Source organism: Frieseomelitta varia, unplaced genomic scaffold (assembly GCF_011392965.1).
Source record: "Frieseomelitta varia isolate USP_RPSP 00005682 unplaced genomic scaffold, Fvar_1.2 scaffold_343, whole genome shotgun sequence".
Classification (NCBI taxonomy): Eukaryota; Metazoa; Arthropoda; class Insecta; order Hymenoptera; family Apidae; genus Frieseomelitta; species Frieseomelitta varia.
This window is the reverse complement of record NW_025110083.1, coordinates 374,291-401,802: the sequence shown is the minus strand read 5'-3', so window position 1 is coordinate 401,802 and position 27,512 is coordinate 374,291. Positions and strand designations below refer to the sequence as shown.

At 37.3% G+C, this 27,512-nt stretch overlaps 1 protein-coding gene across 4 annotated transcripts in view; it reads left to right on the top strand.

Annotated features, from left to right (window-relative positions):
• Positions 1-27,512, top strand: part of LOC122530461 (transcription factor AP-2-epsilon) — a 159,301-nt gene that overhangs the window by 101,452 nt on the left and 30,337 nt on the right. For 3 of the 4 annotated variants that reach the window (XM_043657445.1, XM_043657442.1, XM_043657444.1), the window contains exons 3-4: positions 11,951-12,166; positions 12,823-12,874. In XM_043657445.1, coding sequence (XP_043513380.1) covers positions 11,951-12,166; positions 12,823-12,874 — 268 coding nt within the window. The remainder of the gene's footprint in view (positions 1-11,950; positions 12,167-12,822; positions 12,875-27,512) is intronic. The other variant, XM_043657443.1, reaches the window with a different exon arrangement.

The window sequence follows — 27,512 nt, the reverse complement described above, 5'->3', positions numbered from 1 at the left end:
TCGACGTGGCTCTATTTTCAGTCACGATATGACGGAAGTCATACCTTGTTTTGGTGCTTTTCTTTCGTCACCGAACGGATTACTTACCGCAATTGTCCACTTTTACATGTTTTTCTTTTTAGAATGAATTTGTAAATTCATCTGTAGATTGATATTTGCTGGTTTCGAATTATACAATCTTATAAATATTTTGATGTAAACTGTAGAATATATAATAAACAAGATATTAAACGATCAGAATTGAATAGGCGTAGGGTGGCGGAAAATAAGGTTGAAGATTAAACTCTAAAAGATAAATGTAAAAAATACACAATGAATGCTTAGCAATGAATTAGGCTAACATCGCAAACACGCGGTTCTTGAAAGAAACGAGAGAATTGGGGGGGGGGGGGGGGAAGTTGGTTGAGACAGCATAGTGTCCGCTGATTCTGGTAGTCAGAGTAGAGAAATCTGAACGTGTGAGGAACAGATCAAACCAACGAGGAGTATCTATGATCGAAGCCAACATCCAAGTTAATAATTTTCAAAAAAAGAAAGCAACAAGCGCGAGATACGTGGCTTCCTTCTGCTGAAATTTAAAACATTTGAAACACATTGAAAAACCATGCATCGGAGATGATTATCGTAACTTAGTCCCGATTTTTCCGATTTGGAGGATGAAGTAGTTTCTTGTTTATCCTCGGATCGCGTGTTCCCGCCGCCTCGCTGTTAACCGTGGCACGTCGAACGTGAAGAACGGCATCGGGTTAAGTGTGCCTGCAGCGGGCTTTTTGTTTGAAGAGGTGCGAGAGAGAATTGTTTGCTCTAGCGGGAATCGTAAATACGCGAACGAATACATGGTCTGGCCGTGGCATAGTCGTGGCCTTCCTTAGTGGACACGGTCTATTTCCCCGGAGTAGAGAATTTATTTCTACTTTCGTCGTGTTTGGAGAAGTATTGACCGTTCGCCGATGGCTCGGCGGGGTTACAACGTCGGTTAGACGTGGAAGACGTTTGGAATTCTCTGTTGAAAGAGTCGTCGGAAGAAGATCGAGCTCGTAGGCCAGGATCAAATTTCTGAAAAGTTTCGGTTTGGGATAACGCGGATTTTGAAAATAACAGAAACGAAAGCTACGCGACAGAGAGATCGTCACGTTTTACTTCCCGTATCTTTGTATCTAAGATTTCTGCACAACTCGCTTAATTTTAAATTGTACATCATCGTAATATCCATGACACAGGCCATTAAATACAAGAGAGGAAGAAAAATGTTGAGAAATCTTGAAATCCTACTGCAAAATTTTTGTACATTTACAAGAAATCGGTTGTTGTTGCTCAGTGGATAAGACAGTTCTCCAAATTACACAGATACGCGCAATCTGCTGTGACCCAACTGTACCGACCACAGGTTAACAATTCAACGTTCGATTCAACTAATGATTTGCAATCTCGATTTAATCGGTAAAAATCAAGTGTACCGCGTTCGAAGGATCGAATGTCCCAAACAAACACCCGTCGAGTATATAACGCCTCTCTGCCCGTGGTAACGGAATACCGAGCTACCACCAGTATTTAGGAGGGGGGCAACTTCAGACCTCTAATAACGCTCACGATAATAGTATTTGTGGTACACCTTACCCCAATAGCTTTTATGAAAGTATCACCCTAATTACAGCGGTGGGACGTGCGTACGTCACCCTGGCGGATTATGTTTTCGACCGTTTCCATAGGTGTCGTGTGACGTTCGCGCGAGCGCGCGCGCAAAAAAAAAAAAAAGAGACCAGGCTCGACGAAACTCGACACGCGGCCGAAGAATACGTTTGGCCTCGGCAGTGATCGAAACTGGCCAAAAGAAGAGAAAAGCGGGTTCTCGGTTTAACGCATCTGTCCGCGCCATATGCAGGTCTCGTGTTGCCAGCCAGGATTTCTCTGTCGACGATTTGTTTATTTCACGCCTCGTGTAAAACGAGCGGAACACGGACGAGAATGTACACTTTGGTGTCGGTGGATGGTGGTGGGTATCGTTATCGATTCGCTCGCGCGTGCTGCGAATTCATAATGCCTCGTTCGAATTGAAATTTATTTGCCAATGTAATTATAAATGCACCGGTTTATTAATTTCATTTTGCTACAGGAAACTTGCAGCAATTTACGATTTACACTTTCGGCCGTTGGTGTTTATCACGCAAATGAAATTCGTATAATTTATCGAAAATAACGGGCGAATGTAAAAATCTAATGGATGCAATATGTAATGCGAAAACGGCAGTATATATAATAACGCGAAGAATGAATATAATGTGTTACATCAAACTTGGTAATTACCATTTATTCTCTACCGACAGTGGAAATTGCCTCCACGTGCAAACGAGACACGAGTAATTTTTCGAAAATGAAAACGGAATAAATGGAAATAGAATACGGAGAAATGGAGAATAAAATGACAGTTGCCGCGAAGGAGATACCTGTACACGTATAAATATATGAAACCGTTTCATCGGTGAAATTCGGCTTTAAAATACTTCGCCGTATTGCGAGATGGAAATATCGATTATTTCGAGCAGAGTGGAACCCCTCGTACCCTATCTCGGTTTGCCCAAAGCACATTCTTCAAAGGAGGGTGGCCGACCTCGTTCTCAATGAAATCTTACACCGATGCAATCTCGCGATTCGCGAAATATCGAGCAAATCCTTCGAATGCTTTCGTCCCTCGTTCTCGTCGTTTATCTCAAGTGCTATTGAAAATTGTATAAAAGCGAAAGTCCCGATCGTGAATCAATTCGCTTCGAAATAGATCGGCTGCGGGTAATTTCGTTTCGAAAACGCGAGAATATTTCGAGGGATTAATGGAATCTTAAAGCAGGCGTAGCGAAATTTCTCGCCGAGTCGCGCGATTATCATGGCTCCAGGAGACTTTCCGGTTTGCCGGGGAAAGGGGGAGGGAGTGGGGGCGGGGGGAGGGGAAGATGGTTGTAGACGGGACACAAAGTCTCAAACTCCTTTCCTAAACTACACGCAGTAATGGCGTCTTGCATAGTTGATCATAGTTAGGAAACTTGCGCGCTACGACTATGCGTCGACCAGCGTCACCCCTTGGAGTTTTCGGTTCGGTATCTCTGACATCGGTATCGAGAACGACAACGATGCGAGATTATGCTTCGGCAGCTTCAAGGGGACAACACACCGTTCCGAAAGCCACTCCGATGGTTCAAAAGCTTGTAATTACGTAGATACGCACGTAGATTATACTAAAAGTGAAAGAAGAAAGCTAACGGTGTTTCACAGTCATTGTCTTAATCACTGTAATTTAAAAGTTATTAATACTTCAGTTAGAGGGAAAGAGATTAGAAACTGTTCCACGTTCTATCGCTTGTAAGGGGGAGAAAGAAAAAGTGAAAGTTCAGCAAAGGTTCCTTCAAATTGTATTTTCCCTTTTCTTATCTACAGTTACTCAGAAAAATATTCCTGTGTAGGAAGTTCTTATGAATACATCGTACGTGTTAGATAAAATTATGTTGGACAAGTTTGAAACAAATCTAAAAGATATTTAATACGAATACGATCGAAATTTAAACAATCGATCAATATGTTTTAATATTGCGTTAATAGTATGTGTTTAACATAACTATTCACAATGTTTGGTAAATTTTTACTAAAATGTTTAGAACAAATATTCCGTGATTTCTATACACATTTTCAGATTGATTTCAATGTTTAAAATATTTTGTACGACACTTACGATATAGTCCTGAAAAGTTCTTCTGTGATAAACGTTAAAATACTTTCCTGAGTCGCTGTACATACAGATTACTAAAAATCATACTTTCACAAACATTATAATCTAAAGAGTATGAATTTTTTCCTTGCTACATATTATATCTACTTTATACATACCATGAATAGAATACATTCCGCGGAAATTTCTTCTAAATGCACAATAATCCGCAGCATGTAAATTACTACTGTAAAATACAAATTACTTCGGAGCTTAACTTTAACGTTTATATCTCTTGTAAAACAACTCCAAGAAGTTGCAACCGATCACCAAAAATAACATAAACGAAATATCTTTGTTATTTCCTGCAACCACCGTTTCCTTCAGCTCCAATACATCCTGATACTTCGCCAATGGATCTATCCGCTCGAAGCATCGCGTTCGTTGCCCTTCCTCAAGTAATTTACTTATTAAATTTTCGGCTGACCTTTGGCATCCCCTCGGGGGAGGATGCCAGGGACGTTTACTTTGATGAAAATATGCCAAGCGCTACAATCCTTAAGACGGCGTTGAAGATACGTAAAAGGGGTGAAATGGTTTTTCCAGACTGTTCCTTTGGCGTTCGCGCAACACACGAAACTTTCATTACACGGTGAAAAATTTGCATGACGAAGTATGTATGTACATACATATGGTACAAATACGTGGGACCATAACTTGGCAAGGTGACATTGGATCGGCGTGTAATCACCGATCTCGCGATAAAACGATTAATAAACGCCGTTCCAACCGCCGGTGACAAATGTTACATCATGCTCGACCTAACTGAACAAGAATGATATGGTGGTTCCTAGTCGACACGATTATGGGAAACGAGAATGAACGACGTTATCTACAGTCGTGCTGAAGAATGGATGAAAGAATCGCTCTTTAACGAAGATCCTGCAACAAGAACGATGAAAAATGAAAAATCAAAATTTCCTTATGTAATGAGAATTAGATAATTATTTCGTTGTTTCATGGTATAGAATCACTTTTATGTTAACTGGAACTTTATCAAAGTTTGATAATTATATTTCATAGTTCTAATTAGGATAATTCTATTAATTACCAATCTAAGATAGTTCTAATTACTTATTTGTATAATTTAAAGTTGGCTGGGATTTTGTGAATATCATCTTACAAAATTATTTGTGTTACGAAGCAAATTTTCACGCTAGTTCGAACTTTAAAAGATTAAGTAATTATTCGTGTTTTGAAGATGTAAAAGATGACAAAGTACTAAGAGAGTGCAACGATTTAAAATTATTTATGCTTTTGAATATCATGGAATGCTGAACACGCTTTTTGATTTATAATTATCTTTACTTTATTTTAGTTAGGAATTTATTAAAATTAACACTGTATTGAATGTTGTTAGTTAATACATATTTGAAAACACCGAGAGTCAAAGTTCGTAATCGACGCAGATAAAATTGTGCGAGGGAAAGTTTTGAAAGGAAGGAGGAGGAGATGATGACACGTCTTTGAAAAAGAGACGACAATGCCAATAATCAGGCAAGTGGTTCGACCGATTCCAATAGCTTTATCCTTGGAAAGGAGCAGCCTGCTACTTCCTCGCATACACCCTACCCCACGCGTTTTATTCTGAATTATAGTATCTCGTCTGGGTCCCTTCACGATCTCACATTTATGCTCGAGAGAGTACAATTTGTGACAGCCTCTCTTCGCTAAGGGATTCAGAGAATCTGCCTCATTGTCGAACGAACGTCTTTCTCACGGCGAAGAGTTAAACTCGTCGAGTGCTTGCGGAACAATGACGATAATCTAGACACGTTCTCTCGGTTTTTTTAGCGATTGAAAAGTTATATTTAAAACGAGTGAACAATTGCTGCAACTTCCGAAGCAAACGCGTTGCACTTCGAATGCGCGTACGTTCTCTTTCTAAATCGATAAAAACATGTGAATGATTTCCTTGTCAAATGCGTGATTTTTATTTTATTTGAAAATTCTCCCTTTGCATTGACTAAGAGAACACGGAAGAAATACTTTTCAGTCAAGGAACATCTCTCCACCAACCCCGTTCTTTGAGCTTAACTCGTCGTTCGTTTTCATTTGCAATTTCTTTTCGTCGAATTTATATTATTAAATTCTATTACTCAATATCGAAGCTGTGAACAAGTTTCAACAATTCGTTCAATATTCGTCCAGATCCTACATCATTCGATCCTACGATTCTTTGAAATTTCAAGAGATTCTTGTTTCACTTGCGTAAGAAAAATTATTCGTCGATTGTGATTATTCACAGCAACATAAAATCTGCCAATAATTCATAAATAAACGATTCGGTATTTCCCTGCTGTATCGATGGAATACACATAGTGATATAAAGCAACAAGTGTGCAAAATAAAATTATCAAAACATACTGGATACCTAGTATGAATATATGTATACCATCCAAATGTCGAATTATCCGTAAAGAAGTCACGTAACTCCGAATCTCGATTAACATGACAACAACGAGAGAAGGTAGAAGCGAGAAGGTGCGTGCATGTATGTGTGTGTGCGTGTGTGCGCGCGAATTGCGCAAGAGGAAATGCGCAAGACTCGTTACATCGTCGATCGGGAGGGTTCGCCGCGATATCCGCCGCCGTGGTCCCATTTATCAGTATCGATACCGCGAATACCGGCCGACGTGACTTCACTTCACCGCGGCGTTTAACGAGAGAAAGGCGATCACATTTCATCTCATTAGTCGGCTGGCATGGTTACATCGATTTATAACTAACACGGACCCGACGACGACGACGACGACAGAGCGCTGCTGTTACTTAGGTAGCGCTCGGCCATTTAGCCGAGTTAATTAACGCCGCGTTTCTGTTTCTTTGGTCACGTGAAAGCCGGACTCGGAACGGCGCGGGAACGATGAACCGCGGGATTTTTCAACGTACGACCGCGTCTGGATATCGTGGCAACCCTTCGCGAGCATTATTCATTTGTATTATACGCAGCTAACAAAATTCTCATTTGTGTTCGTTGCGAGTTTCTTGTAAGAAATTTCAAAAGCACAAAACGTATAAAATATCTGAACTACAGCATTATAGTTACGATATATACGAGACGAAGCAATTTCTTATGCAGGTTTTATTTTTGAAAATATGACGTTTTGACGATTCGTTTGATATTCTTTTTGTGATAAATATCTCCTATTGTGTTGCTTAACAGTGGTGCTTATTGCATTTATATTTTTGTATGCTACGCATATACATTTCATACGTTCTTTGAATTCCTTAAATGTTCTGCAAGTGCATAAAAATCCGCACTCTAATCGTAATTTTCTGCAATAAAATAGTAAAAGTGTTTAGATGTATTTGTTCCCGTAGCAATTGTAATTATAACGTATTATTGACTACTCTGTAAGAAAGAAATCTTAATATTGCTGTCGAATAGATGGCCATTGATCATCATCAAGTTTCGCTAATCAGGATTCGCTACGAGATTCACGTTGATAAATGAGGTAACGTGATTCTGGTGAAACGTAAACGAGGTTATAAGTGTACGTGGGTTTTTTTTTTTTTTTTTTTTTTTTTTTTTTTTTGGTACGACCATGTTTGCACAACGAGACTTACGCGGTTAATTTGCCACTCTCGAGCATTATTAATATTAATGCCCAGTGTCCGGTGGGTAATGGAGAACGCTGTAAGTAGTTAATTAGTTGTGAGAAATTGCAGGGTGATTTGTACCACGTGTAATCGTTTTTACTTTCTAAATACGGACGGATGCTGGCTTGCAAACATCCTCCGCGTTCAAATTCATTTTGTATTTTCGTGTATTCCATTCGACGGCTTCAAAACAAATTAGAGTCACTTAAATGACACATTAATCGGTTCTGCTTTAATGACTTTTTAGTACTTTTGCCCCGGCAAGATAAGTGAACGTTTCAAACAAGGAACACGAAACTCATCTAAAATTCATTAAGATATAATAGACATACAAGGCTGTGTAACGTATTCGTGTGGCTTTATCATCGAAAACAGACGTTAACTGTTTTATCTCGAGAAGATAGTAATTATACGGTCGTAAAACGTTCGCTGCTATTTTGCTCGGAATGAAGCAATAATTAATGGACATTTAAGAGACGAAAAAGAATCACAAAGAGAAAACTTATCAATCACTTAATCCTAGGACTACCGACAAAGTATAAAACTTGCATCAGATAAATTAATATGTAAGAACACAAGTTTTTATTCACTCGTTTTTACTGTATTGTATATTAACAAAATTTCTGAGGAAGATTACCGCAACTTACCGACGATGTGTCAGAGAAATCAACATACGAGGAGTAGAAAAAAATTTATAATACAACAGAGAACGCAAGCTTTTGGTCGCTTGTTTCATCGTAAAGTTTCCGTAAAAAATTACGAACTAATTATCTGTTTGAACTAGGATAAAATTTATGTAGCTGTGATATCTGACTTCCTATATCTATCGATTTTTATTTTTAGTAGTAGATACCCTCTATAATTCTCGTTCTGTATTACATCTTTGAAAATTAAAATAAAATTAAGGTTTTAAAACTAAAATTATAAAAATTGAAGTTAAGATCAAATAAGGGTTTTCATCCTATAGAAATAAATAAGATTGAATTAAAATTTCGTTCTGCTTTAGCGTTAAGCTGACACGTATAGATCGTGTTTTTTATATCACTTTTGTTCCATCGCTTTTCCATCAACAGATCACTTGGAAACCTAACTCTGCTCGAAGCTAAATCGAACAGTTTGATATATCGAAGCTTGATAATTTCTGCTGTTGCATTCGCCGCTCAGAAGGCGAACGAATCGCAACGATCTGACATAGTCGTAGCGGAGAAAACGATGACAATAGAAAGAACAATCTGGCAAGGAAATCGGTGAAACGTGCACAGGAGGAATTTCTTCTCGTGGATCGCGCAGAAAAGATATATGACAATACTGGTAAGGGCTCGTGATACAACCGTATTTGCGAAACGACCGACTTGCAGTCTGGATAAAATCTCCAGTTTTTCTCATCGTGTGTGATTAAGATTCCGAGCGTACAGTCTATCTTGCGTTTCAATTCTTGGAACGCTGTCTTCGTTCTTTTTTTTTTTCCTCTCTTTTTCCATCTGTACATACATATATCTCTTTTCTGTATAGATGCACGTTGTATGTTGTTGTAGTATCTTACGTAAGAATCATACTTCGATGTCGCGTCTGTACGTTCGCGAACATTGCTATCAATTAAAATATATAATTCGTCTTCGATAACAGCTATTAACCTCTTAACCGAGGAACATTTTCCAGGAATGTTGAGGTGGCTGTTTTTATATAACGATATATAAGGTGTGTGACGAAAGTATGACGAAGTATGTTGTCCATACGTACACACGGTTTCCCATTTGATAATTAAATTGCAATTATATTAGTCGATACCGCTATTTTCTGCTGAAACATCTACGTTTTAATTGTCACGGCATCGAGCATCTGTTACAAAACAAAAAACTCTTTGCACTAAAATTGAAGATGAGCGAGTTTACAGTTAGACGTTTATTCCGTTATGTATCTCAATATCTTGTACCAGTGCATATGTGAGTGTTTTAAAAATGTTATCGCTAGACTGTAAATTTTTTTGATAGAATTTATAGAGAGTTAGAGAAAATAAAAATGCACCGAATACAAAAACAAAGGTATATAAAAATAAAATACAAAGAAAAATATTTATTGTAATGTTAAATTAAACTTACAAGTGTGCAAATGTAAGATACTTGTTATAATATTTAGAAACAAACTTCTGTCTAGACTCCATTTATTCAATTGCCCTCAATAGAAATATGAAATTGTACAAAGATTTGCAGTCTAGTCATAACGAATTGTATCGTCATATTCGATCCTGATGAAAAACTTCATCTCACGCTTCATGCTTGACAGATCAAAAAAGGATCGCATCGATCTTACGAAAAGGATCGTCCGCTCTTTCAACAAACTGCGTGAACGTCGGAAAATAATATTTAGTCACCGACGCGAACGCGATCGACGATCGTAAACATCAATTTTCATCGCTTTTGAATTTTAATCCGCACATCCTATTATAACTGCTAATTATAATAATTTATACAGGCTATGATACAATCACGTCGCGCACCGAACGACAATAATAAACGCGATCTCTGTTTAACGATCGAATATTTATGAACGGGTACGATTATCGTTTGCAATCACTACGCTGCCTCGCTCTCTCAACAAGCGTGCGTGCACTTTTGAAAACGTCCCGGCAGTGTTGCGAATTGCAAAATTAATTTCACCTTTCCCCCCTCCCCAAGCTTGTCGAGTGAGTGATATGCTTTAAACGTACGCGGCCTGAATGATTTACGTAATCGTCCATCGATATCGGATTTACCCAGCTTTTAATTGGTTTTAATATCTGACGTTCGCCTCGGCCGAAATTTTATTTATACATCGGCCCAAATTAACCAGATGTCGCCGGACGAATTTATGGTACATCTTGCCGATCTGGGCGCGATTTCTTCTACGAAAATCGCGCATGAATTTGTCAACGCACGAGTTGACAATTTTCATGCAGTCACAAACGTCTACATGCGTCTGAGAATTTCAGATATGTAAGAAGAAAATCAAGAACCGCGAACATTTTTGTGACTAACTTATAATTACAGTTAATGTTACAGAGATTCTTTAAAAAATGACGATGTTTCTTATATTTGTTAAAATGAATCAGAATGAAAACTTATGCATTAAAATACCCATATAAAATGCATTCTCTCATTATTGTAATTACAATCTCAAAATGTGTTTATAATAATAATCGCAGATGTATTTTCACTGTTATTATATTGTAATTATAAAATAAATATCCACTTCACCGAATATATGCCAATTTTAGATGTAAATTCATCATAAGATTGTACTTCCTAACTATTTTATAATTATATTAGAAACGTTCTCTGTATTTTATAAACGATCTAGATAATTTTATCTAAAAAGTTAATTAAGACCCATAAAGTGTCCAAATCCTCCTTTTTCTGTTTGAAATATTTGAAATTTGACAGATATATGCAGACTCTTCAATGACTGTAGATTTTTCGTAGAGTTCCTCACGGAGGGAAGATAAAACGTATTATTGCGTTACGTGTTTCTAGGTATAATTACGTTAATCATAGCCAATCGTCGAGTCACCGACGGCTTGATCTGAAGATAAATCCTGTTTTCAATTTGATGTTTGTAGTTTCTCGTCATTTTTGAGAAGAAGTTACGCAACCTCGATTTAATTCGAGAAAAATAAAGATCGTTAGAGAAACTAAGGATCAGAGTTTACAGTAATTGCTATGGGAACTTCAGCAGTCGTGACATAAAAGTGATACGTGTTCTTTGTTACGGGGGAAAGAAGCTACGTTAGATTTCTGATACGTGGCGACCTAGAATACGCTAGTAGCGTTGACAATTCGCGTGGTATGATCGCTGCATGTGTTTCCAACTCGGCTTACTCACTGCAACCCGAGTACTGAGAGTTTGCTTAGAAAGTAATTAGCTACACCGCGATTATCTTCATTGACTGATGTTGTTTCTCAATTAACTCGAGCAAAGATACTTCGTTTTTATCAATTATGTCAATTACTTTTAAAAATAGATCGATTACATGTCTGAGTTAATCCCAGTTTTCATCTTCAATTATTTCATATTTATAGGCGTCTTTTTATTATTATTCCTCATCAATATTTACACGCTATTTTATTGGGTACAAATGTATCAAACTTCCTGCAATTTAGTAATGCTTTCACGTGATTGCGAAAATTTGATGAATGTAAAAAAAATATCTTCATTAGAAAATAATGATATATGCGAATGCGTTTTCTTTTTTTTTTTTAATAAGCTATTATCTTTTTTTTCTTTCTTTTTTTTTTTTTTTTGTTTTTGAAGAAGCTAGGTATGATTCTGATTGAAACTTCAACATACAGTTCCTTTTGAACATACACATGTATCTTACCTATACTGAGAACCCTCGAGTATGTAATAATTAAATTGCTAATTTCCTTGAAAACTCTAAAGTTTCTGCTTTCTAAATAGCAACAGTATTGAAAGATTTAATTTTATTATTTTATATTCTTACAAGTATATGTATTATTGTCATTAGACAAGTCAAGTTGGAAAAAACGAATGTCAGGGACCAGTAAATACTTTCTTCTCTAATTGCCCAAAACGTAAATTTTCATATTTTAATTTCAGTCGAACATGCACGCGTCGTTTCCATACGACGGTGGTCGCAGTAGTGGCGGAGGCGGTGGCGGCGGAGGTGGCGGTGGCGGTGGCGGCGGCGGTGGAAGAAGCGTCGAATATGGCGCTGTCCGCCGTCCTGACGCCCTTCTGCCACCCCCAGGCCTCGACCAAACCGACCTCGTTCTCCACAGCAGCCTCGTAGACGACCCCCAGGTGAGCGACGATGTACGTAATCGCAACGCATTTTCTCTATTATCGTTCTACCGTTGTTGCACTCACCGATCACTTCACCAATGAAAATGCTTACATTACGATATTTATAAAAAAAAAAATTTTTTTAATCCTTCTAAATTAGCGTCGCTAACACTGTAACAACCGGTTGTTTTCTTGATGTAGTAACTTAAAACAAATTTATTACACAGAGTGTGATTTTTTATTATGTGCAAAGGAACGATCGATAACAATGAATGTGTAAGAAGTATTAAATGTATATATTTAGACTCATTACAATGCGCTTTTCGACGGTCGTTAACTGTTGGAAATTACACGACGTCGCAACAATATCATCAGTTGATGAGCGTTGATATTCACATGACGCTGTATGATCGGTCGTTATAGTGTTAACGTTATTCGTCAAGTTTACATAAGCCTGAGATTTAAACGAATGAAGTCTTCCATTAAATGACTTTTCAAAAGACAATTCTACGATCCTTTCCTTTTAATTCAAAATTCTTATAACGTCAGCGAGAGATTTGAAGCGAATTTCCAAACTAAAAAAAAAATAACACTGCAGTTTTCTCCTTTCGATTAAACATATATTTCAAACGTTATATTTTTATTTGCGTTTGCGCCGATCTCTTATATATTCATTGCTATTTCAGAACACAAACGTAGACGATGGAGGATTCATGAACGACCTGCCTCTCCTAAAAAGTAAGTAATCTCCTCCTATCTACCGCATTATCGACAAGTATCGTTGTAAGATCGTGTTAAAACCACCTTCAAATTAAAGACGCTTATCCAACCTTATCGCGATAATCTTATTCGTTTCCATCTTACCAGTTTCGTTCCCGGTTTAACGCTCGTTATCAAAGGTGCTACTTAAATTTACCGTCTTATCAGCCTGTGTTATCTCGTCGATGATATCGTTCTCTCAATTTTCAAAGCTGCGTAAGCTCTAGCACCACGAACAACGAGACCTCGTCAAACCGATAAATGGCGAAGAAGTGGCATTATACCGGCGTGGAAAACGTGTCTATCGCGCAACCGGAAATATAAAGTCGCCGTGCCGGTAACTCGTCGCTTTTAATTGGAATTTATCTGCCTCGGTGTCGTATCGACTGCTCGTCCATGAACGGAGTCTGAATTTCAAACCGAGGATGAAAAAAAGAAATAAAAAAAGCGGATGGCCATTAATACGCCTTGAACGGTCGTGGTTGCAAGGAAAATGAACCGCGGCTGGACGATCGTTGATCGGTTTCTCGCGGTATTTGGAAAAATCGAGAATCGCATCGATACAAATCAGTCCGCTTGATTTTTCACGAAATGCAAAACCAATAGGGAAATTGTTCAAGTCGTGGGAACGTGGCGCGTTAAAATTTTACAGCCAGACTTTGAATGTTATGGAAATGTATTGAAAAATTTTTGATTAACCAAAAACCTATAAAATGTGAAAATATATAAAATATCGCGAGAACAGTGCTTCAGTATCAGAATATTTGTATTACAATATTCAACAGATGAAACAAATTTCATGTTCGTGAAAGTATAAGAATGAAGAATATAGAGTAAAGAATAAAAAATATAAAATTGTAATTAATTATGAAGAATTGAAATACACGACTGAATGCGAATTCCCAAGATCGCGACTTGGATCACTATAATTTAGAACCCACCATATCACGGTACGATTTTCATTTTATCAGCTGACGTTAGCTTAGACACTAGATTTGATGATTTAACAGTAGCTTTAAAATAAAATGAATCGAGTCGAAACAATATTGCACAAGGACAACTGAGAACATTCGATGTTGTCTAGTTTTCTCTTAGCATTAAAATAACTATAGCGTACTGAAAACCACCATCGTTCCGAAGCGTTGCACGTTAATCAACAACATGACCAAAATGAACAATTACATTCTGCTGAAGATTAACTACGCTTCTTCTAAGATATAGTACTTTGGCAGTTAAGATAATCAGAAAACAAGCTACCCATAAAACAAGTTATTGATTGCCAAACAAATTACTCGATAATAAATTCAATTATCCCGTCGGCCGAAAGACGCCGCTATAACTCAGCGTGTTTCGTGAAATTGACTTCTCATTTTCCAATCCTCGTCAGAACAGGCTAGATAGCATCGAACTAAGGTAAAAGTCCGTACGTCATTGATCTAATTAAAAGTTTATCTTCGGAACTTGCCCAATAAATTCGCCTGGCCGGTAGTGGGTCGCACTTTCACGCCGATCTTGCCACTGATTCTCGGAACTATAAATGTAGAAACAAACGATTTGTACGGATCGTAGATTTCGTTTAGGTTCGTTCAATACGTGACTGGATTATTGCCTTCATTGCGGTTCTGCCTTATTTTAATAATCATTGGATTTTCATGCATTCGTGGAACATTTAAAGATTCAAAATATACACAGTATCCGGAAACGTAATATAATATAATATATGTCGGTGTCGTTACTCAAAGATTTATATAATTTTTTATCGTCTCATTATGTTTCCAATACCGCAAAGGAACATTCATTTCTATTTGCGAATTCGACATGAATTAAATTCTAATTATTAAGGTCCTCAGATAGATCGTATTAATGTTAAACCAACAATTATACGATTCAATTTTCATAGCCACGTAATTACATAGTCATTTATTACTTCGTTGTGTTTCCAATTCTACATTTATTTCTGTTTATCATTTTGGTGTGAATTAAACTCCGAGTACAATAACTATTATTAAATTAAAATTGTAACTTCGCTTAAGTATTCAATTAAAATATTGAAAGTCCACTTAAGGTTCCAACACGGTGGCACGTACCAGCGATCGAAAATCCTTCACGTTGGAATTTTAAATTGTCGCTTTAAAAAGTGGAATAGAGGCGCGCAGATGGCAGAAACTGCCCAATACGCACGTATTGCGCAAGGTTGAACCAATTATTCGACGGCGATGAGAGAAGATGTATCGCGACGATGTGTACCTGTTATAAGGAAACTTGCACCTCGATCGATCCTCTGGATCGCGATCGCGCATGTGTCGATGCGAGAACGTATCGCAGCCAGCTGAACATACACGTTGCGAAAGTGTTACGCGCGCGTTTTGCTCAGCCGACACTTGGATTTTATTCTCAAGTGTTTTTCTCATCGGTTACCAAGGAAACTCATTTTGATCGCCATTCTTTCGAGTTATAGTTAATTGCCAATGACAGAGTGAAGTTCGTTTTGCAATTGGACCAGGGAAATTTATACTTGGAAGAACAGAATAGAATAGGGATTTCTTTATAGTTAGAAGAAAAATTTACTCGACAGTTCTTGAAAGTTAAATTTGTCTAACAATTGGAAGGAAAATTTTTATAATTCGAAGAACGGAATAGAATAATTTTTTTTTTTTTTTGTAATTGAAAGGAAAATTTCACTTCATAGTTGTGGAAATTAAATTTGTTTTATTATTAGACGAAGGAAATTCATGCGTAATTCACAGAATTGAATAGAATAGAATTTTTCTTGTAATAATTAGGAGGAAAACTTAATTATAGTTGCGAGTTTTTCAATTATTGATCGCAAAACTTAATTATAGTTGCGAGTTTTTGAATTATTGGTTGTAAGTCATCAATGAACTGTGGACATTTGATCAATACAATTTAAAAAATCTAACCTAGGTATAATTTGTTTTATAACTAGACAAGAAGGAGAACTGAGCTTGTTTCATGATCGAGCAAGAAAATTAAATAATTTATTCGATGATCATCAATCGATTGTATTTATAAATACAATTTAAAAACTGAATACAATTTAAAACCTAGATAGAAAAATATTTCATCTATTAAAAGAAAAGAAAGACAAATATTCGAAAAATATTTAGGATATTTTGTATAATTATACTACTTCAAATTTCCTAGAAATTCATAAAAACCCGCGATCATCAGTCCATCGTGCAGTCGTCACATTTTTACTCACCGGACGTTCGACGACAAAACACAGTATGTAGCGGCAACCCTCGACGCGATTCTTGATTCTTCCGAACGGAAAGGGCACAATGGCGGAAAAGGTGTTACCGGTTCGAGATTCTGTACTGTACCGTGGCAGGCTAAATACGTTTCGTCAGCGCGTCAGAGAGGTGCGAAATCGAAATAAAACTGGAGTGGATGCCCGCGGGCGGATCGGATTTCGTTCATTGTCATTGTAATTTCTTGGCGGGGCGCAGTTTTCGGGGCGTTACACACCATCAGGGGTATTACCTACAGATGGCTGTTTGTTCGAACGTCGCCGTGGGTTATTATATGCCTCGTTACATGCCCTGTGACGGGCTTATTTGGCCAGTTTTCCCTTCCCCTCTATTTCGCTTCCCCGTCGCCATTGTCCCTTTGTTTCCAACCGCGTATCCGTACATTGTATCGTCGAATTTAGAAAGGTGTATCCTAGGCCGCGTGTTCACTTCAACGTGACTTCTTTTCTTCGACTCTTCGGCGCGAGATTTCGACGATTTTCTTTTCCTTTTTTTTTTTTTCTTTTTTTACCGTTGACAATTGCGCGAACGAAATGACAATTTTGTGACGAAATTTTTCATTCAAACCCTTCGCGTACTTGAACTTTATTTGTTCAGACCAGATTTTGAACATGAATTTCTATTGTACGAACGAAAAGTCGTTGGTAGAGAGAAGGATTCTAATACGAACGCCAATTGTATAAATCACATATTCGTCTCGCAATCAATTTATATACGTGGAGTCGTACAGTAGTCTCTTTGTAAAATGTACATATATATGATTGTTAATTTTTAATAACCCTCGATTAATTTAATTTATTTTTGATTATTAATTCTTACTGTTATAGTGCAATGCTGTGTTACACTGCGTTAAAATTGTTGTGTGTCATTTGAGGACTTTTCCTTTGAATTTCATTATTCTCAAAGGTTTATTAGTTCTGTTTTAATCTCACACTACGTTCTTTCGTTTCTGTTGTTAATAATATATTGTTGAACGTTCACAAGTGTGTTTCTACTGTGGAACGAAAAAAAAAAAAAAATGGGAGGAATTGATGAATTACAGATAAAAGAGAGTTTGAAATTATTGAAAATATCGATATAAAATCTTTTCTGTACTAAATACTTCTTCCAAAATATTTTCCTTAGAAATTCTTCATAATTATAGTCTGAAAAATTACAGCCTTATTTTTTTTTTTTTTTTACATTATTCAGTCTCTAAACTGTTCGGATGAAGTTTGAATTTTATTTGACAGTACATTTTTTCCCTTGTACACTCTGTTTACTCAAAGAACTCTCATTTATCACGTGCGCAATTTTTTGCAATTTCAAGTTTATAATTTCGATCCGTTGGACTTAAAAATATCGCTCCTCCACCCACATTCTAGCAAAAACTTGTCCGTCACCGTTGGAATATCGAGCCGATCGGTGAGAGCAACGACAAATACACACAACCAATGGTAGAACATACGCGTTCCGTTTCTCGGAAGCCGGTTATACAATTACTTGCAGCTTACCTTGGCTCCTTCGTCACTCCTCGACGTGCTCCAGTTTAACTGTTTAACGTCGCTCCAAGGTATACGAACGAGATGAATTTTTCTCTCCTCGGAACCTCGAACTGGAACAAAATTCAAAATTCGAACGTTGAAAACTTTGTTCGAGAGAACTGAGGAACTTTAGAATCTTTCTTTGGAGACACAAAGAAATTGAGTCGTGAAATATATATTAATCGAAGAAAAAAAAAGAAAAAAAAAGAAAACTATAGTTATTGAATTTTTATATCTCACTCTTGCCTCCACTTTGGTAAATAAAAAGAAAGCTTTAAGAAAACTTTACACATAAAATTGAAACGAGAAGTCACGTGTACTGATAAAACTTTTTCCTCCGGTCGTGTGAAAAAAAAAATATTATTTTGTCAAAAATGACATTAATATTGGAAGAACGTGGCGAGGTTGATCAAAGAGAATGGAAGAATGGAAAAACTGTCCGATGTGTTAGAGGGGGAAGAATTTGATTTGCTTAACATTTGGCAGCTCTAACTACAGGCTGTGAATAACTACTTGGAAAATCATTCTCAACTACGAGTTCACGTTGCACCGTGTAATCAGACATCTGTTGACATCTGTGTTCAAACGTTATTTTGGTTATAATCTCTTCTTCTTTTAATGGACGATGAAGAATAAAAATGAATAAAGTAGGTCGTGCAACTGTACTTTACAACAGAAATATTCCTTCGGAGAGTTTCACTCTTCGAGAATTGATCAAATTCTCTTCTACGATATCTCAAACGTGAGAAGTATAAAAACTCGAAACTCGAAAAATTAAAGAATTTTCTAGTTACCGAGGCTTGCTTCTCGTGGAAGAGAAGAAGAAGAAATCCCCAGGCGCTGGTAAGGAATGGAAACGAGTTTTTGTGGTTAATCAACGATCCTTCGTCAACGGTGGCTCTTGAGGCTGGCTACCAGAGCCCAGAGCCGTATTAGAAACAATTAATCATTCAAATGAGGCCAGCGGACGGCACGCTTTTACTATGTTAATGATTTTTCTAATTTACCCGGTCAATGGTGTTCGGTCAATTAACTCTCGTCGTTACGGGAACCTCTTACGAGAATCTCAGCCACGTTTACGCATTGCGCTGTTTTAAATTGCCGAACGAAGTTCTTGCTGGGTGTTGCCAAGGCCCTGTGGACAGTGCTCGAATCTGAAAATTATGCGCGCCTTTCCACGTCGAGTCCGGCTTGACTTATGGCCAGAACTGTAATTTACGATTTACGAAGGACCGAGCAACGTGTGTTTTGGATATCGTGAGAGTTGTCAGATGTGTTTTATTAGGAAGGCATTATGATAATATCGTTTCAGTCTCTCCGACAAACCTGTTTCGTCGCGCGTACAACACGCAGCGACGTCGTCTTGTTATCGTTCGTAAATGAGATCTTTCATTTGTTTCAATGAATCGTGCAATTTGTTATCCACGAAGTTCCCCCTTTGTGGTAATTTTCTTCTTTTTTTTCTTTTTTTTTTTTAAACGACAACAGTTCACGAAATTTTTTACTTTTGCCTTTTGCGTACAATTGTTGTGATATCGTCATCTAAAATCGTCAAGATTGATTTTTAATTTACTCTGGTTAATTTAACAATTTGTATAATTTAGTAATTTATAATTTATTTTTATCTTTGATACGATATTTCTCTAAACATGCGAAAATTTATTGCTCGATATGTCAACAAGATTGATTTTTAATCAATCGAGTTACATATTAATGGGCGTTAAAGAATTAAGGGGCTTTTAGCATCGAATAATTTGGTTTCATATCAAATAGCAGTTGATATTTTACATTAGATATATTTAAGTCTTTTCGATAAATTATTTATCTTACTTCAAGGCAGGAAAAACGTCGAGCTCAAATTCTACGTATCTTAGTTGTTTAATTGTCGGGTATTAAAGGTTACGTCACACACGGGAAACCTGTTCGAAATGAATCGATTTCTATGCATCTTTTTCCTATTTGATTACATTTCTAGCGGTTGGTCGCATTACCAATACTGAATTTTACATTAGAATTCCTATTTCGTTATCCCTGGTTTAGCTTAGGCAACACCAGACGCTTATCCTTTAAAAATTACGCAAGACTACTGTTTAGTCGACCAAGGATGTCGTGCCAAACACAAAAATTACAAAAATTTCATTCACAACATTTAATTATGTAGAAGTGGATACGTGCAACCGCGTTACGCTACAATCTTGATCACCATTTATCTTATTTAACCACTAAACTCCGAGATAAGATCTCTCACTGTCTCTGTCTCTTGCTTATAAAAACCATCTAGATATATAAAACCATTCAAGCAACCTTATCCTACTACAATCTAACTTGATGATTCCGCGATAATTTATCAAATCTACTAATTATTACTTTTTTAAATTCAATAATCGTTAGAATCATATCGACCTACGTTATACGTAACACGTCTTCTGAAAGTCGAATTGTTAGAAATCTAACATAAATTAACTAGAGTCGTTTGTAATTAACCTCTTGTGCTTGAATGGCGTGCCACGCACATTGAAAATTTTTTGTCCGAAATTGCAACATTTTCTCAGTTTTATATATATTTAAATGTAACCCAGGCAAAACAAATGATAAGTTTATTACTTCTTAATCATTTCTATACCGACGAGTTCAAAAGAAAAAGAAAGCAACGAATTATTGTGTACGAATTATTCAGTCACTCGGTATTCAGTCATTCGTTATGGTCCGCGAACCAGCGCAAGGGGTTAAACGATACAGTGGAACTTTTCTTGTATAAACTGGTGAACGATTACGAACAAATAGTTTACATTGTACAATTGCAATTCGTACTGATTTTCCTTTCTATCAGTGAGTTTTTCGTTCGTACAATAAGAGTTCAAATATCAGTAAAAGTTCATTTAATCTGTGTACTATAATTTGTAATTCGATCAAAATTTACCTACACACGTCTGCCTGATCTCCACTCCACTCCACTCCGCAGATACATTTACGAAACTTTTCAACAAATTCAATTATACGAGACGTATGAAGAAAAAAAAAAAAAAAAAGAAAAAGAAAAATTCGAGAAAATTCAATTTCAAGCGTCGAAATTCAATCCGAAGCTATAGAGCTGAATGTCGGGGACATTCTCGCGCTCGGTAAATCGATTTCAATCGAATGAAAATCCAGTGGAGCCTCCAGTAAGTGGCTTTTTGGTATTGTGTTCCGTTAGCGGAGTTGTCGCGTTGGAGGGCGGCCACCATCTTTGTGCGAGGGCAAGCTAACCTTCGTAGAATCAAGGCCTAATGAAATTAACGAGGACCAGTGGCGCGTTGCCCTCGGGGCCAGGTGGATCCCTGCCTCGCGAACACCCCTGCGGTGCGTTGCTGCGCGGCAAGGGTCGAAAAGTCACACCCCAGCCGCTTGGTGGTAACCAATCAAGGTCGAGAGATAAGTGAACTCGTTCCTACGCGGCGATTGGTGAAGTTTCCGGGACGTTGATTGCCCAGGAAATTGTGCGTGCGCCGGGGCCCTGCACGTGCGAACTTTGGACCAGCCCGGCTCAAGGCTATTCCCACTTTTGCAAATTAAGGGCTCGAGACGCGCGTGAAACGTGTGTATGCAGGTTTGATCATGCGGGCTCGAGATTCCAGACTGGTCGGCCGATAAAGATCTGGCTTGATACCGAAGATAGAGACGACGATAATTCCCCGTGTGTAAATTGTCTGAAACTGATTGGTTAATACCACTTGCGAAGAGGAACACGCAGTACGTGCAATTGATGTTTACGATGGAGATAAGTTTGCAAATGAAACGTCCATTCTCTGTGACTCAGAATTGTACTGTTTTTATTATTTTATTTACGAATGAGTATTTAGATATATTATCTTTGCGCAGGATATTGAAGAACATAGCGAAGGCTTATACTACTTATTACTTAGTGGAAGAGCAAACAAATATTTAACTGATATAGATAATTTTGTGAATGAAATATCGTTTTCCTGTAATACCTAGAGTTATATTTATTTTGATAGCGTTTTGATAACCGATTCATTGAATGAGTATTGAGAGAAATGATCTGATACTTATAATTTACACTACTTACAAAGAGGACTGATTTTAAAACTCGAAATTTAATTTTTCAATTCTGTCGAATTGCAACTGCACGTAAATAGATGTTCATATCATCAAAAATTTGATAAAAACACTTGTCTAAAATTACAATCTTTGAAATGGTGCGGGAATTAATCTCGATCACTCTCTTACATCCATCACAAGTTACATCCTACTCGGAACTAATCACGAAGAGTGTCGATAATTTCTCACCACACCATGAACTCGTGAAAAAACAAACCAACACGTAACTTCGTACTTCAAAACGAGCAAGGGTAACGTCCGTAATGGAAATTGTATTTGAATAATCATTCGGACACACGCTTATTTCGACTTTGATTGATAACCAACCGCGCAACACTGTGAAATAAAAATACGACTAAACAAACGATCGGTTCGCGAGAGTAATTAAAACATCATGTTGCTCCGGAAAGGATTGCTCGAGCGAGCACGGTACTACTTGCGTACGTAACTCGTGAATGATTATCTAAAAGGTGTGATGGAGTATCGCGAGTCTGTCGACCGAGTGCAAGGAAAGTTTGACGTCTATTTACGTAACGTTGAAATTCATCCTTGAGCGGTGAACGATCTCTGACGTGGAATTGCAAATCGATCTGCGAAATTTATTAGAAATTTGACATGCACACGGACAAACGTTCGTCTGTGTCTATGCAACCGTGGTGTCTTGTCAATAGTAACAATTTAATTATGTATTAACTGTAATACACTTCCACTCCACCTTTACTTTTCAGACGAGACAAATTTCTTTACATAGTTTTTATCAAATTATGATCGTAATCAATTTCGTAATGTAATTAATTAAAATTTCAGTAATATCTAACGACTTGAAGAAGTAATTTCACTTTTCTGCAACTATCCTCCTCTGAATTGCCTTATGTGATTTTCCTAGCAAGTGATTAAGCCATCGTTGATCATTAGCTGACACAACGTCGTGTCAAACGACATGACATTCCAGCCGTATCAATAATAACAGTGCTGAATGATTCTCGATCCAGATAATGGAAACGGAGATTAAAGGAACTTTGTCCCTCAAAAATTCCTTCGCATTTTTAATTACCTCGAGAGAAAGAGAGAGAGAGAAAGAGAGAGATACATCTTCGCTTAATTGATGCTTAAGAGCCTTATTATGTTTCATTCGGCCCGTGCACACTGTCGCAAGCAGCTTCGTAAATTCGTTTCGTAACACGGGTGAAAATTTGATCGAGCCGCTCGATATATCCAGAAAAAACAGGATCGCCTCGGTTTATCGGGATATCGAATCAGCGCGATTCGTATATTAACAGCTTCTGCCGCCCGGTATCTTAATTACAAAGCAACGAAACCGCGCGCGTCGATTAATTTCGCTGGCCGCGCTGTGTACACTTGCGCTTGCACCCGGTCGCGAATGTATTAATTTATCAATACACCTGTGGTAATAATCGCGTTACGTAATCGCGCCATAAATCATAAAGGTGCACGCTCGCCTGGATCGACTCATTTAAAATCATGGACACCGCGGTCGTTGCATCCACCGCGAATTGATTTCTCTAAACAACCCTCGGGGGGGCTACGGATAATAGCGAATCGTCGTAGATCACGGATCGCGAAGTTTCCTCTGGTGAAGAGGGCGACGATTGATAAATCGACCATCACCGGCAGAGTAATCGTCTTTTCTCTGGCTGACTTTTCACCGGCACCGACGTATATATATTTCATCGACCGATCGCTTTCGCAATTTTTTTTTCCCAGATCTCCTTTCCTCTCTCTTCCTCTCTCGCTCCGACATCTTCGTTCCTTAACTCTCTGTATATTATCGCATGATACCCAGAATCATTCGGGTTTTGAAAATTTTGTTCATTTATTCGTTACTCGGCGTTTCGCTGTTGTGTTTCTTGTAAAAAGCGGATTATTAGATTTCTTTTAGTAAATATAAACGAAATTCTGATTATGGAGTTAACTCCTTGCCTTGCGATTTTTTTTTTTTGTTAATCTTTTCAGGTAATTAATCGTAATTGTAACACGATATTTGATGTAAGATATCTGATCATTCTAGTAAAATTCGATAGGATTGTAGAGAGTTTAAATTTCATATTTGAATTGAAATTCCATAGAATTGTTTGCTCCTTTTTTTCAAATATACTGCAATTCACAACATGATTCGATATTAGAAGAGTTAATAGAATTTTTATCTTTCAGCAGCTTCAATCGCTATCAATTTTGACAAGTATTTCGGTGATAATGGTTTTATTAACCATTAATCTGAACTTTAGTAATTGTACGTAATTATCGGAATGATCGTTCGATGGTTTTAACATATTTAAAGACAAATAAAGTTGCGCAGTTCAACGAACATTGAATTTTCTTTTGATATTTTAATTTCGTTTTTCAACGCTGAAACGTGTCTTTGCTACGTTTCCATTCAATCATATAACGTTCCTTTACGCAGGAGAAACGAAATTTTGCGACATTTCTGAATATTTTTAGATTCATAAAAATGCATATGATCTATTGGTGTTCAAATACTTCAAGCGTCTTTCGTTAAAAAAAAAAAAAAAAAAGGGAGATTGAATTATATACGTGTAACATCAATGATTTCAAAGTATAATTGGAAATCAGAAATTGTAATTATGATAATTATTCTGTGAATGTTGCAAAACAAAGTACTGAAAAGAATTTGTTACTACCATTTTTCTACGCGTTCGCTCAATTTTTTGTGACTAATTTTGCTTTTAAAATCCTTAATACACGTGTAATGTATTCGTTCATTTGTAATTCTTTTCAGTCCATTATCAGGATCCTACTTTCTTCGTTAAATTGAAATTTTTATTTCAACTTCGTCCCCGGAATAATAATATTTTTATTTTGATCTCATAGTGAACTAAGAACAAGGTAGGCTTAAACGTGAAAGTAACCGGATCCGCGGATACACTTCTTTTATTCTCGTGCGTGATTCTGCAATCGTGGCTGTCACATCCGGTCATTAGCCGTTAAAATGATAATTGCGTTTCTCTGTTTTTTGTCACATTACGAACGAATTTTAAGACTGCTGCCACTCGATACGCGTAAAAACGTGTCACATTTCATTCAGAGCCGCTCTTTGAAATTCATATCGAAAGGAAGTACATTATAAATATTTTATTCAGTAGGCCAATTTTCTTTAATAGCCGCTTAATGATACCTACATAACAACTCATTTGAACTGAATTACCTTGGGAGAAGGTACGCTTGATGATCTCAGCATAAACTCTTTCGTCAAAATAACCAATCTGCAATTTTCTATAGAAACATTCTACATTTACGATATACTCGTAGAAATTTTTCGCGAAATCTAATATTAAAAGTTTGCGTTCTTCGTTCTATGAGAAACTTTTCCCTATTTCTTGTATTTTCATTTTTGTGATACAGGTTTTATATACCCTAACCGTCGTTGTCCCAAATTTAAGAAAATTTTATAAGGAACTACTCTCGATGAATGAGAAAGATTATTGGCTATCTATTTCAAATAAAAATGTAGAAATTAATAATTTGTTGTACAATAATAGACGAAAGGAAGCAAAAGATAAGCGATGAGAAAATGGTAACCACATCTTTAGAGAACAGAATTATAATTGACAAGGACAATGAACAAACGTGAAACATAGCTCAAAATAGATTATTGTCACTAATGTGATGAAGAACATATTATTAATTATATTTTTGCAATGCTATATGAGTGAAATACAGCAGCGAAACAATCATTGATTTATCACTAGAGGTGTGCGAGAAATATCGGATCGAGTCGGGAACACGAAATGTTTTTCGAGATTCTCGAATTTATCGGGATTCTCGAAAGAGTTGGGATTTGGGAACAAGTTTAAATAATTCGTCAAAGCCCACGCCTTCAACTATATCGAAAGATCGCAAATCCAGAACCATCATTCGAGCAGTTCCTTCTGTTACATCTTTTGGTTTAACAATCTTTCGCGTATCATTTTGTACATGCGACAAATTCTATATCGATTCAGTTTCTTTTCTAGTACATATACTTATGTTTGGATGCATATACTTCAAATGGCGTAATAAACCAGAAGTATTTGCATACTTAGTTTTAAATCCATGGTGACAATGTATGCATTCCACTTTCATATCATCTTTTTTCTGAAAATGTTCCCAAACAGAGCTTTGCTTTACCTTTTTCCTTTACACGATATCTTCTGCACTACTTCCTGCTACCACAACTTCACTCTCACTGTCACTCGACATTTTTTTTAAAGATTTTTAATCTTTATTAAATTTACACAGATTTTGAAATATACGCCCGAACTGCCCGAGTTTCTCAGCGATACTGCTCGACAGCGTACATAATGTCCAAGTACTAAGCACGCAGTCACACGTTTGTATACATCAGGTCACACGATTCTTAGAATCCGTGTTTCCAATCATTTCACTGGCAGAAGAAATTGGAACTGTGTATTTACATATTTTGCAGACTGCTGTACAGCATTGTAGAGTAGTTTGAGAAAGTAGCCGGGTTCTCGAAATTTTCGGGAATCTCGACTTTCTCGGGAAAGTCGATTCCTTCGGGAATCTCGAAATTTTCGGGAACCCGACCCGACCTCTTCCCGGCTTGTCCCGACCATCGGACATTCTCGCGCACCCCTATTTATCACGTTCAAAGTTCAATTAGAAGTTTAATAATTTGAATTTCTATCCTGCGATACGAGTTTTAACAAAATGAAACAAAATTTCGAACAAGAAAAACAAAACATCGTGCTCGCAGTCAGAGATCCAGAAACAAAAATGCTTGTCCTCGCGCGCGACGTTCAAATTAAGGCCCGTTATCGCGAGCTTCCTGCCAATAAGTCCCGGAGACGCGTTCACGATCGTGTGCGCGTACATTCTCGGCAAATTACCAGAGATTTGCCTGCTGTCCTCCCCAACAGGATACAAACGCGCGTCTGTTACACAGAGGTACACGCCGGCTCCTTCTGCATCGTTTGTCCGTCGAAGTTGCTTCATTGACGGCCAACGTGTTCCGGTCGTTGTGCTCCCGTGTTCGCTTCTCCGCTGTTTCCGTTGGAATGAAAATTGTACCCGTTGCACACGCGGACCACGATCGCTATTAACCATACCGCGAGTACGCGCGTACAGCTGCTACCGAAGTGGCAATCGGCTCTTTCGTACGTGTTCCACGACGATCCTCCTTTATCGATTTTCATCAAGCCCGATGTTTTCACGCTCTTCGGTGAAAAAATCAACAACTGGCAAAGGGCACCTCGGTAAAATTTCAAAAATATTCGCCAGATGTACTTTCGATCTCGAAACACGTATTACAGATGCCAAAAGTATTGAATAAACGTAGATTCATAATGTCCAAATCAGTAATTAACTAGAAAAATGGTTCACCTAATGTGCGGCTAATTTACAATTAAAACACTTTACACGTGTAAATTTTGCTACCTACTTAAATCTTTTGTAATTTTGCTAATTTTGAACGTAGAAACACACTTTTTTTCAGAAAGAAACGAAGTATTTAATTGAAAAATAGCCCGAGTGTCCTGAGCCGTTTCGTGTATTTCTGTGCAATTTTATAGAGAGCACGAAGGGTAAATTGTTTCTCGGTTTAATTAACAAGCTCGTTATTGTGTAAAATGATAATTTTAATTGCATAAAATTTGCATTCGCGTTGAGAATTTGCAGTTGCGAGCAATTTTGCGTTTCAGAGTAAACAGTCAGCACCGCTGACTTCCCAATGAAAACGAAATCAAT